Source organism: Cydia pomonella, chromosome 5, assembly GCF_033807575.1.
Source record: "Cydia pomonella isolate Wapato2018A chromosome 5, ilCydPomo1, whole genome shotgun sequence".
In the NCBI taxonomy this organism is placed as follows: domain Eukaryota; kingdom Metazoa; phylum Arthropoda; class Insecta; order Lepidoptera; family Tortricidae; genus Cydia; species Cydia pomonella.
In genome coordinates this window covers 19,688,792-19,702,450 of record NC_084707.1, presented here as the reverse complement: position 1 = coordinate 19,702,450, position 13,659 = coordinate 19,688,792, and the positions used below count along the sequence as shown (strand labels likewise).

The following is a 13,659-nucleotide window of genomic DNA, read 5'->3' as shown; positions in this document are numbered from 1 at the left end:
GTACCCGCCGAGTGGAAACAAGGACTCCTGGTGAAAGTCCCGAAGAAGGGTGATCTATCGCGGTGCGATAACTGGCGTGGCATCACACTACTTCCAGCTGCTGCCAAAGTCTTGGCAAAAGTCCTCCTCAATCGCATCGCACCAAAAGTAGCTGATACTCTGCGCGAAGAACAGGCGGGTTTTCGCCCGGGTCGCTCCTGCACTGACCACACCAACACCCTACGTATCCTTATAGAACAGTGTGTCGAATGGCAATCGGAACTGTTCTTGGCTTTCGTTGACTTCGAAAAGGCCTTCGACACTGTGAAATGGAGCGCGTTGTGGTCTAGCCTAAGCAGGAGGGGTATCCCTACCTGTATCGTCCGCATAATACGCTCTTTATACGAAGGAAGCACATGCAGGGCAAATGAAAGACCTATGGAGTATATGCCGGCAAACACCCATTGAAGAAGAAATTGCGACACGGAAATGGAGATGGATAGGACATACTATTCGAAGAGGGGAAACGAATAATGCTACCATAGCTTTCGCGTGGAAACCGCCGGACGGAAGCCGTGGCTCCGGTCGTCCTGTTCACTCTTGGCAACGGTCCGTCCTAAGAGAGCTACGAGCAGTCGGGTTGAGCTGGAGCGAGGCCAGAAGACCGGCGCGGCGTGGCGCGAGCTTTTGAAGGCCTTTTGCACCTCTGGGGTGCTTTAGGACAACAACAATAATAAGGTCGAGGCGAATGAAGTTTGGTAAAAAAAGCACCAAGGCAAACTAGCACGGTCACCTTGGCCGGAAGCTTTGTTGGCGACCGCCTCAAGTCATACAATGTCATGTGGTCATGTTTTAAGAAGGTCTGTAACTTGTGATATATATTTTCCTCCCTTTCTAGCAATCGCGTTTGTTAAGACTTGCACCGTGACCAACCAAGCTTAAGCCGGTCCAATGTCAGTGTCACCTTGATCTTGGTCTATCGGTCTGGGGCGTCTGGGTGCAGTTAACATTACAATTTGGCGAAAAACCGCGTATCTTAAGGTTGATTTAGACGAAGACTATTTTCAGCCGCCTAAAAAAGGCACCCTATTAACACTTTCGGTGCCGTTTTTTCATAGACGGACGTTTGAAATAACACTTGCACTGTCGGGGCTGTCAAGATCGCTGGCAACTTATCTTGGTCTGACTCTAAGCGCTTCACACATCTTACTGAATCCAGTAACTGACGACAGACACGTAGCAATACGTAGAAGTGAGATACACATGTATATATATCTCTAGTGGTCGCGTGAGTTGCAGTCCTTTGCATATGAAATAATTGTCAAGTTTCTGAACGATAATAATGTTGCTTTTTTTTCGTCCATCTGGATCAGGAGGCCTTCCGCGAAAATCGAAGTTCGTCAATTGCGGGCATTTTTCTCAGTCACTCTAATTACGTCTTAGTGAGAGTAAAAGAGAAAGATCCCCGCAATTTGCGAATTTCGATTTTCCTGGTAGGCCCCCAGTATTATATTCTTTGATCTGGACAGGCTAAAGCTGTAAGCCATACTGCCTTTATAATCATGTTGTTGTTGAAGTGTCAAATTGAAATCTCAACAGCGTCAACAATCAATCAACATAAAAATAAAAAGCGCTTCCCTTTTCCTCGATAAATTAGTTTTTTTCTCATTTTCTAAGAAAGAAAATTATCAAACGATAATGGAAAACGAAGATCTAAATCGAGAGTTGGTGTGTGTTCAATTTCCGGGAGTTGTAAAAAACGAAGATAAAGCAATGGAATGCTTAGGAGGTATCCGAAATATTTCCGAGGTACATTTTTACTGTATTTTAATTGTATTTTTGCCACTGGACAAATGATAATTGATTTAATTATATTTCTTTCGAAGGTATTCGCTCAACCAAACAAGAAGAGGCTGGGTCTGAACTTTCAGCCTCAAAACCCATTCATAAAGAAAGTTTATGGCGATAACAAAAGGACTGCCGGTGTGCTTTTGAAGGTTAAAGTAAAGAAAACTAAGAATGGGGATGAAGTTAAGAGGGAGGTTGTGGGTACCTCCGTTGTGGGACAAGTGAAGAAAATTTATAAATTTGATTGTAAGTTTTAAATCTATGCCAATCTTATTGCTGCTGGTGGTTACAGTTACGGGTCCCTATTGTTTCCCATAAAGTTTTAAGTCATATTGTATTGTTTGTCCGCATTTTCGTTAGTCATAATTTGCTTTTTCTCAGAAACGCGTTACTTTTCAGGATTGCCATGTAACAAACCTAACCTATCTATAGGATAACCTTACGAAAATCCTGAGAAGTTAATGGTTTCAGAATTATGCCTAATGATAATCTGACGATCATTACATTATGACTATCAATAATAATGTCAAACAAAGGGATCCCTACAGTTACACCTTCAGTAATGTTGATCCAAGATAAAATGCGACGCAAATGTCTCTAATACTTTTTTTATGGTACAAGGGTTTTATGAATTTGCTTTGTGTTACAGCTATGTGCGATTTCCAGTATCTTCCTATACAAACAGAGGGAGAGAGTGCCCAGTGCATTATAGATGAAATATTACCCTCGGGAACAGATGATTTTAATTTCTTGACGTAAGTACCATTTATTTTTATTATACTATCTAGTGTGGCGGAGAACACTTGATAAAGGGGTTCACATGCAATAAAGTTTATATGTTTAAATCACATGTGTTATCTATTTACCACCTGAAAAAAAAACTTCACAGAATGCACAGCACAATATGCTTATATTATGTTCTCAGTCCATTCATATAGTGTGACTCTGAAACAAATAAATGCAGCAAATAAATTGCCTTGTACATTATTTGAATTTCGAACTTTTTGTTAGTTGCGCTTTATATTAATAGGCTTAGTGTTTTTTTAAAAACTAGGAAAACTCAGTTGTTATTTATTAACACAGGGAGGAGTCTTCTTTGTTTGTGGTCCCTGCCAACTTCACAAGGTCTGACAAGCCAATAAACTACTCATACTCTGACAAGAGATATCCCAACAAAAAAGAGCAAGCCCAGGATAAGGAATCAGACAAAGATGAGTTTCACAACAAGAGGAGAAGTGAGAGAGGGATTGGCATGGCTCATTATTCATTCAATTTGACTGATAGTCTGCCTACGGAACCTCACGAGGCTTATGTGAAGCAGCAACAGTTGAGGTTGTCTGTTTATCCTCCATTGAAACAGGAGATGGAAACTATACATAAGGTACAAAAACTAGTTTTATAAATACAAAGATAATAAATTAACACTTTTGGTGCCTGGCGCACTGTTTCCAGTACAAAATAAACACACATGTATATTCTTGACAGTGAATGGGTTAAGAAATGAAGAATATTAATAACTAATATAAACGGGACTTAATCGTGTTTTAAATTTACCTCCGACGTTTCGAGGACGGTGTTGTCCCTGTGGTCTTGGAGAAGACTGGCTAAAGTGGACATCAACATCTTCTAGCCGCACGAGTTTTTCGAACTACCCTCACTTGATCCTTGAACATTCTGCGCACTAGGGAAAGGATTTTAGGGTTATGCAGCTCAATCCTTTCCACGGATCGCCATTTCTACAGCAGAAAAGTGCGGGAAGCCATTGAAATTAAAAAACATTGCAATTTCAATCGGGACGAGGGTTTGGGGATCTCATCCACATGGAATCCAGTCATTAGTATATGTAAGCGTGAACGAATATCGACAGTCGAAAAATCGAATATCGTTAGTGTTGTGTGTCGACAGAGTAACAACCCTAGTGCGCAGAATGTTCAAGTCAATAAACAAGATCAAGTGCGGGTAGTTCGAAAAACTCGCGCGGCTAGAAGATGTTGATGTCAACTTTAACCAGTCTTCTCCGAGACCACGGAGACAACGCGGTCCTCGAAACGTCGGATGTAAAGTTAAAACTTAATACGCGATTAAGTCCCGTTTGTGTTAGTTAATAATGTGTAAAAATCGTGGAAGTTTAAATCAGTGTTTTAATTTAAAATTTACAAACACACCTGAACCATCTACATGATTCAGTAATGTGCTCCACCATTTTGTATAATTTTTGTGTGTTTTTAATTGCCACTAAGCTAAAAACTTTAACAGCAATAAAAAATGTTTCATTCCAAATAATGTTGGCATTTTAATTCTTATTCTGAGCAATTATTGTTCTAGTTGTTTGAAGAAAGACCAATTTGGTCTCAGAACTTGCTCAGATACCTCACGAAAATGAAATCAAGCTCTCTAAAGGTGATTCTGCCATGTGTTGCTATCTACATGAAGGATGGGCCGTGGAGGATGCAATGGGTCAAATATGGTTATGATCCTAGGAAGATTCCTGAAGCAAGAATGTATCAAACTTTGGATTTTAGGTTGAGGCATCAAGGTAAAATTTTTACAAGTTTTGTTTTTACAACTTTTTATTACTTACTGTAGAATAACATTTGGTAAATGAACTGGTATGGACTGATGTTTAAACAGATTTAACGTAAAATTTTACTTTTTTACTAAATAAACTATAGAACTACTCAATTTCTTAGATAATAAAGATTCTTTAAACCAAATTATTCTGATAAATTGGAAACCTTATTACCATGCAATAAGGTCCTTTAATGCACTTCTGCAGGTTAATAATTCAGGGTTTCAATCAGCATGTATTTTTTTTAATCAAAGAGAAAACAAGTAAAAGTGCTGGTGGCCTAGCAGTTGGAGCGTGCGACTTCAAACCGGAGGTCGCGGGTTGTAAGGTTGTAACGCCGGCTCGTACCAATGAGTTTTCGGAACTTATGTACGAAATATCGTTTGATATTTACCAGTCGCTTTTCGGTGAAGGAAAACATCGTGAAGAAACCGGACTAGTCCCAATTAGGTCTAGTTTAGCCCCTGGGTTGGAAGGCGAGGTGGCAGTCGTTTTCGTACAAACTAGTGCTTACGCCAAATCTTGGGATTAGTTGGCAAGCGGACCCCAGGCTCCCATGAGCCGTGGTAAAAATGCCTGGACAGCGCAAGGAAGATGAAAGAGAAAATAAGTAAATCCAGTTAATTTCAAGAATTTTTAGGCACTCGTGCGACATGTTTCGCAGCGCGCAGGCAATGTGAACCGGTGCTTTCTGAAACATGTACTCAAAGGTTAACTGGAAGAAATCCCTTAAAGGGATAAGTTCGCCTTTGTACTGCTTATCCTGTGCCATATTTATATTTTGTCTTTTGTACAATAAAGAGTTTATACATACATACATGTCGTGCAACTCGCGCTTGGCTAAAAACCGTGAGTGAGCCATGCTAGCACTAAATTATTATTACGGTTTAAAATTAATTTAATGTGAGTAGGGCTCACGACAATTTGAATTCATTAGAGAGTACGTGCAATAAAGGGTAGGTAAAGATAAAAAAATATCATAAAAATATACAATATATGTGTTTTAGGACTTTTAGAACACGCTTATGTACTTTGTGCCATGATGAAATAGGTACTCGTAATAAATAATAACATTGATGACGCTTTGTCTTTCTGCACATTTTTGTAGCTTTACAATACAGTCGCTGCCTTAACTTAAGTATATACTTTTTATTAAGTAATAGTCTATTTTTGACAGCGGGCGTGCACTCGATGGTGAACACTCGCGATCAAGTCTTGCACTACAAGAAGAACGACCGCGTACGACCCAACACGCGCATGGAGGAGAGCACCACCGAAGACTTGCCCGAGGGCGCCGTCTATTTCCGCCCGGGTATGGTCCCCGCGCAGCGCCAGATCTTCTATCAGGTAGGAACACTGTGACTAGTCATCAAGTGCACTACAAGAACGATCCAACAGCCCAACACGCGCATTTAGGAGAGCGCCACCGAAGACTTGCCCGAGGGCGCCGTCTATTTCCGCCCGGGTATGGTCCCCGCGCAGCGCCAGATCTTCTATCAGGTAGGAACACTGTGACTAGTCATCAAGTGCACTACAAGAACGATCCAACAGCCCAACACGCGCATTTAGGAGAGCGCCACCGAAGACTTGCCCGAGGGCGCCGTCTATTTCCGCCCGGGTATGGTCCCCGCGCAGCGCCAGATCTTCTATCAGGTAGGAACACTATGACCAGTCATCAAGTGCACTACAAGAACGATCCAACAGCCCAACACGCGCATGTAGGAGAGCGCCACCGAAGACTTGCCCGAGGGCTCCGTCTATTTCCGCCCGGGTATGGTGCCCGCGCAGCGCCAGATCTTCTATCAGGTAGGAACACTGTGACTAGTCATCAAGTGCACTACAAGAACGATCCAACAGCCCAACACGCGCATTTAGGAGAGCGCCACCGAAGACTTGCCCGAGGGCGCCGTCTATTTCCGCCCGGGTATGGTGGCCGCGCAGCGCCAGATCTTCTATCAGGTAGGAACACTGTGACTAGTCATCAAGTGCACTACAAGAACGATCCAACAGCCCAACACGTGCATGTAGGAGAGCGCCACCGAAGACTTGCCCGAGGGCGCCGTCTATTTCCGCCCGGGTATGGTGGCCGCGCAGCGCCAGATCTTCTATCAGGTAGGAACACTGTGACTAGTCATCAAGTGCACTACAAGAACGATCCAACAGCCCAACACGCGCATTTAGGAGAGCGCCACCGAAGACTTGCCCGAGGGCGCCGTCTATTTCCGCCCGGGTATGGTGGCCGCGCAGCGCCAGATCTTCTATCAGGTAGGAACACTGTGACTAGTCATCAAGTGCACTACAAGAACGATCCAACAGCCCAACACGTGCATGTAGGAGAGCGCCACCGAAGACTTGCCCGAGGGCACCGTCTATTTCCGCCCGGGTATGGTCCCCGCGCAGCGCCAGATCTTCTATCGGGTAGGAATACTGTGACCTGCCATCTCGTGCACTACAAGAACGATCCAACAGCCCAACACGCGCATGTAGGAGAGCGCCACCGAATACTTGCCCGCGGGCTCCGTCTATTTCCGCTCGGGTATGGTCCTCGCGCAGCGCTAGATCTTCTACCAGGCGTGATGATTGAATTCACTGTTTAAATCGGTTTTATCATCTTAGTTTAATTATATAGTAGATAAGTGTAGGCATATTACAATGCGCTTATGAGTCAAATAAAGCTACTCCGGCTCTAACCCAACATCTCTGATCCGAGATTTTAATCCCTCCTAAATTATTATACGAGGGTATCACAATATGGAACGGCAAGAAATTCGGCGAGACACATCTTTTCAAAACATTACATATTATAATTAACTTGCATTCAATTAAAAGCTAAGTCTTAAAAGTTTGACCATTTTCTGCATCCTACTTGCCCCCTGATTCCCTGCGATAAATGAAAAGTAACGCACTAATAATAATTCATTTGTTTCCTAGTACTGCGACGTAAAGCTACCTGAAGTGGAAGCCTTGCTGGCTGTGCCGCCGGCGACGTTGCTGTGCCACGCGCGGCGCGGCTGGCTGCAGCCCGGCACCGACCACGCCTGCCGCGACCATATTTTTCGAAACGTCAAGAAAACCCTGCTCGCTACGCATAGCGCCGATTTGAAGCTTGAAGTAAGTACACTTATCGCTGTAGTTCAACACCGCGGCTGGGTGCCGCCCAGCACCTACCACGTCTGCCTGGACCACATTTTCCAGTGCACCAAGAAGACTTATAGATAGTTGAAATCCATCAATGACCCCTTCCCTTTATCAAAGAGGGCATTTGTAAAGTACTACCTACTTATGTACCTACATGTTTACTTGAGCTAGCGCACGTCGCACATCGTCTCGGGCTGTCAATGATGTAAACGAACGATAAACAATTTGCTTTTGAACGCAAAGAAAACCAAATGCATCAAATTTACGCTACCTAACGTCAAGCAGGTAAATAACAGCAAGATTAAAATAAACGGTGATACGCTGGAATTTGAAGATCGAACTGTTTTCCTGGGAGTCACTTTAGACTCAAAACTGCAATGGCATGCACATATAGCCACTTTAGCCGGCAAACTTAGTTCAGCAGCCTATGCAGTGAGGAGAATCGGACAGCTAACAAACGTAGAGACGGCCAGGCTGGTATACTTTAGTTACTTCCATAGTGTTATGTCGTATGGAATTCTGTTGTGGGGAAAAGCGGCAGACATTCAGACAATATTTGTACTGCAAAAGCGAGCTGTACGTTCCATCTATGGACTGGGCGCTCGAGTATCCCTAAGAGAGAAATTTAAAGATGCAAGCATTCTTACCGTTGCATCTCAATACATACTTGAGAATATTATGTATGTTCGGAAAAACATTAACGAATTCAAGCTTAACAGTGATATCCATAACTATAACACTAGAAACAAGCATAAACTTGCTGTGCCCGCCCACCGCCTCCGTAAGGTTAGTACGTCTTTCGTCGGGAACTGTACACGTTTTTATAACAAAGTTCCCACTGATATAGTGAATTTGCCTCTTAACAAATTTAAGTCACACGTTAAGAGCTCTTTGTTAAGTAAGGCGTATTATGCTGTGAATGATTTCATAGATGATAAGGATGCCTTTAAGCCAGTAGCTTGATCTTGATAGTATGATAAAAATGTCAGTAATAGTGTTTTCGTTTTCTTCCTGTGAAATAACCATACTAGCGTCCAGTAGAACTGACACAAGAGAACATCATGTTCTCGTTTGATTGTATTATTTTAGTTTTGGACACTTAGAGACCTTATACACCTCTAAGATTTTATTTTATTTTAAATTTCATTTTATTTTAATACCTATTTTAATGATTTGGACACTTAGAGACCTGTACATCTCTAAGTCAAATTAAATTTATAATTTAGTTTTATAGGTAGGCACTCCTTATGAATAATATGTAGTCGCGTTTATGTGGCGCTATGCCGTCTTTAATGTAACTTACAAGCACAAATGTTGTATCTCACATTTTTTTTTATTATATTAATATTAATACAACCCGGCAGCTTGAACATGTCATGCTCGCTTAAAAGTCTTTACTTACGGTGGCGTCGTTGATCGGGTCGCCACTTTCCCAAATGAAGGTTGAGGGAGGCGATGGCTGAGATACACGTCATACTCGTGAACGGGTGCTGTTTGTGGAGACCGGTCTGTTTAAGCTTACATGGGGTACAGGTTATGTTAAAGTATGTAACTTTACTTTTGAGTGACATTAACGTGAGACACTTCATTCGGTTCTTGTCTGTTTTAATTTTTTTGTCTTTTAATTATTTATATAAGAATTCAAGCCTTGGCGACCCTCTACATCTCTAAGGATAATTTAATATATATTTTTATATTTTATCTCTGACACGTAGAGACTTATACATCTCTAAAGAATTTTAGTATTTTATGGTTTTATTTTTTTATCATAGTTTTTTTTGTGTAATTCGACATTTAGAGACAGTATACATCTCTAATAAAGTATTTATTATTTCATAGATTCGATATTTGTAATTGTTTTTTTTTATTTATTTATTACATACAATCTTAATATACAATCTATGTATATTAAAACCGTTTTTTTTTGTCGCAGCAAGCGAGCAGCGATGATGAAGCTAACTCAGATGACGCCTGCGCCAGTGCCAATGTTACGGAAAACGATGAGCCATCCACCTCGAATACATAATCTACATTCAATACTATGGTTTTTATTACAATCATAAATCACCTTACAATTTATGGAAAGAAGTTATCATAAGACAACATGACCTGAACTGAAGTTTAATGGTATCACTATACCTAAGCTAAACCACAGTGTAAGTAAATGTTTTATTCTATAGCTTATGTATAGAAAACCAGGGTAATGTAGACTTGGGATTCGATTTTTGAATTTCGATCGCTCAACTTAGTGTTCTCCCTTTAATACTATCTTTACTAATACCTACTAGGCATTTAAATTCTATTAATGGAATTGAAAACGAGTGGTCAATACCACTAATTTCGTTCGTATTTAAAAAATAGCATTTCGTCGTTTTCCCATAATTTCTAGTGACAAAATCGTGCGCTCTAAATTAAAAAATCGGCCCCTTGGTTCATTCAATATTTAGTTACCTAGTTGTGTAGTTTAGTAATTTAGCCGCAGATGTATCTGTAGGTATCAAAATTAGGTAGCTATCAAATCTGTAGGTAGCTATCTTGCTTAGATGATTTTGAGCATTTAATTCTCGTGGATAGGAACTTCGGCTGTAGTCTTGGTATGAGTATCATACCTAGTTATATTTTAACTTTTAAAGGCCTGTGCATATAGGCTGCATGTCCGTAGATGTGCGCATTGTAATATACAGATTCTTATGAGAGACGGCACACCGCTTGCGTGACGTGGGCGTGCACAGCTCCAACATTTTATCGCACGTGCGGTGTCCACAGGCATTTCTTCCGCACTTTTCTCAGTTTTATCACATAGGCTAAATATACACGTCCACTACAAACAACGGAAACTTTCTTGAAATTCTGTTAATGACTTACCGTAAAATTGCCGTACTTTACTCCCAGCCAATTATGCTCCAATTCGTGTCATATGTTTAATTATTATATTTCTATGTTATTGTTTATATACTGAACGAAAATGATATTATATTTTGAATTACTACGTTGGTCATGAACTAATCTCTCTTTTTGGCGTGCATCTTTTAATTTGGTGCACAATGGGGTAACAAGGCGCCTCTAAGTAAACTGTAGGTGGGAACAAATATACCCCAAACATAGTTGATCCTTATTCATTGCTTCAAATATATAAAACAATATTTCATAATTAATAATGAATAGTTTAATAAAATATATAATTTCCTTAAAGTGGAGTAAAGTAGGGCCATTTTACGGTATCCTAAAAGTGATAAACGAGCGTACCGGGTAACACGTTTCCGCTTTGTATCGAAAATACACCTACGGACAGAGAGATCCACCTAGCGGGTCGCTAACAGTGAATAGCCTATGAACGCCTGCAAATCTAGAGGAGTTACATGCGCGTTGCCGACCCTAACATCCCGCACCCGCGTTGAGCTCTCGCCGAGCCACGTTGAGAAATAAAACTCTATGATAGTAAAATGTAAGATGGCACTTGGGTCGTGAGTCTGACTCGCATTTTGCCGGTTTTTATAACACAGTTCCCCCATCAACACTACCTATTACACATGTTTTCATCAGCAGAATTGAAAACGCTGATTTGCTATTTGGTTCTATGTGTCACCCTCTAAGTAAGTAGATGAACTACACCTATTTACATACGTATAAATCTTATAATACTTACAACTGTATTTAATCCCTTTGTACCTACAGTATGTAAACACGTCTTCATTGTGGTTGTCACATTAATTAGGATTAGTAAATATAGATTTATAGCGGGACACTCGATACGCTGACCATTGCACCTAACTTGTATATAAATGTAATGAGTCACCGCTCCTTAAACTTTGATCCTTGCTTTGTTTAGCCTCCGAAGCTTTAGTAGTCTGCGTCGTTTTGTTATTAAACCGAAATTTTACTATTTTTCACCCGACTATGGCAAAGCCAAAAGGAAAAGTTATTTTTTTACAGTCTACATTCGCCATCAGACACATGGAGCGGCAAAGGTGTTCAGAAATATCAGTATTAATTAAATTTATTATCAAGACTGCCACTCCAATATATTTTTAGCAACTGTACGAGTGGCTGAGTGGGTATCTTTTATTATGTGTTCTTACCATAGCGTCAAATATACTCAGCTTTTTGAATGAACGCAAATAGCAGCGAAACCCATTATAGAGCAAATATACAATTTTAATCGATTGCCATAAGGTAGTTCTATAAAAGAATCGGGTTCTAGTTTTTATGTTTTTCTTGTAAATATATTTTATCAGTGTGACTGAAACTAATACTATTACAATAATTAGATTGAGTTCAGTGGTTATTGAACTGAATGCAAGCAAATGTTTCAAAATCGGATAAGGAAAGATTTGCTACAATGCAACGCGCAGTTTCTATTGATGTTAATATGAGGGCACTGGATTATTAATTCATAATAGTGCTTATGTTCACGAGACTTCCTTCCTCAGAAGGAGGAGGTTCTGGATTCGGTTCACCGATTATTCTGCGACCCGTGGTCCGATTTGAGTAATTCTTTTTCAACCTCCAAGGTAGCCCCATATTAATTTGGTTCTGATCTGATAATGAGATCCATGAGGAATTGAGGGAACGTATCAAAAGTTACATGCATGGTGAAATAAATAAATTTGGGTGTTTTCGTAAGCAATTCAAGCATTTCCACTCATTAATTAATTTGATAGAGTGGACTGATCTGATGATGTAGAGTTGTAGACCACAGATGGTATGTGGAACTCCCTTTACAAAGTGGGTGTATTATGAATATTATGATTTTTTATGTAGTGAAAAAATACTAACGACTGAGAGGTGAGGGGTAGGTGTGGCAGGTGAAGTCAGAGGGCGGTGTTTGAGGGGTCTGCGGTTGGGGGTTGAGGGGATGGGGCTTGACGGGTCAAAGTTTGGGGCAGGGGGTCGAGGGGACGGTGATCGGGCATTGGCGGTTGAGGTATTGAAAGTTCAGGGTTGAGGGTTTCAGTGATCAGAGGTTGAGGGTTTTTTATTTTTTCTTGGCTGTCTCATACATATCATCATATGATCGGAGGTCTTATTACTGGTTCTTCATTCATACTAGTTCTCGCAGTTTTACCTCTCGTGCTGAGATTCTGCATACGTGATCTTTTTTTAATTCATCATATCTTTTGTGCTTTGATGGGTGGGATTGCTCATTTCCCTATCGTGTTTCTTTATTTCTGTGGTATCACAGGGAAATAAATAGGGAGCCATAGTTTATTTTCTTTACATTAATTACAGCTAGGGTTTCAAATACATATTTTGCTGGGATTTATTTTACATGGGACGTTGGTTCAGTGACTTTATTATTCTTATTTCTATATTCTTTATCTACTGATATGTTTTTGTACTTCCATATTTGACTATTATACGCGATTTTTTATTACAATTTAAATTTTATGCATATTTGTAATATATTTACTATATTATGACAGCATAGATTTTTTTACCTTGTTGCGTTTCTTTTAATTGCTTTTTTGCTGCCTTTACACAGTAATTCATAAACTTATTTCTATTTCGTTCTCTATTTAGGTTCAGGGGTTGTGAGATTGAGAGATCGGAGGGTTGACGGTGGGGCAGAAGATGGATTTAGTGAAAGGAATGGTTACTCAGCAGGACTCAAGGAAAATACTGAAAAAGAAAAGTTTATGAATTCAGTGTTGAAAATAGGCATGTTCTTTATTCATGCGTCTCGCGTCACTCGTAAGCTCTTTATAATGGTACCTGCCTACCAAAAAACTATAAATGAACTTTAAACATGATAAAATAAAATAGGAATAGGGTAATAACCCCAGATAGGAATAGCGTAATAACCTTATTCCCAAGACGAGCCAAGCGAAGCGCAAGGGCACTACCTACCTTTTCCCGAAGCGCTTCGTCGTTTTCTTGAATCCTCATAACTTGGGTTTGAATTATCCCAGATAAATAAAATTCTTGGGATATAATGTAAATAGTGGACCTATTAAACATAAAAAGTTTCAATTGCTTAGCTCTTATACTTTTAATTTTTTTGATATCTAAGAAAACCCCTGCAAAAGTAAGGTAAGTTGTTTTCAAGTCTGCATTATCTATTAAGCTCAACTCGCACCATTACTACACGCTTAGCAAAGATGCAACCATCAAGAGACTGTCACTTC

At 40.3% G+C, this 13,659-nt stretch overlaps 1 protein-coding gene across 1 annotated transcript; it reads left to right on the top strand.

Moving 5' to 3' along the window:
- The first annotated feature begins 1,582 nt into the window (after nucleotides 1-1,582).
- Nucleotides 1,583-9,571, top strand: LOC133518014 (general transcription factor 3C polypeptide 5). The gene is made up of 8 exons (XM_061851550.1): nucleotides 1,583-1,788; nucleotides 1,866-2,073; nucleotides 2,477-2,582; nucleotides 2,911-3,208; nucleotides 4,153-4,363; nucleotides 5,574-5,743; nucleotides 7,328-7,507; nucleotides 9,468-9,571. Exons 1-8 carry the CDS (start codon nucleotides 1,678-1,680, stop codon nucleotides 9,558-9,560), a joined length of 1,377 nt encoding a protein of 458 aa, XP_061707534.1. The 5' UTR covers nucleotides 1,583-1,677; the 3' UTR covers nucleotides 9,561-9,571.
- The last annotated feature ends 4,088 nt before the right edge of the window (nucleotides 9,572-13,659 follow it).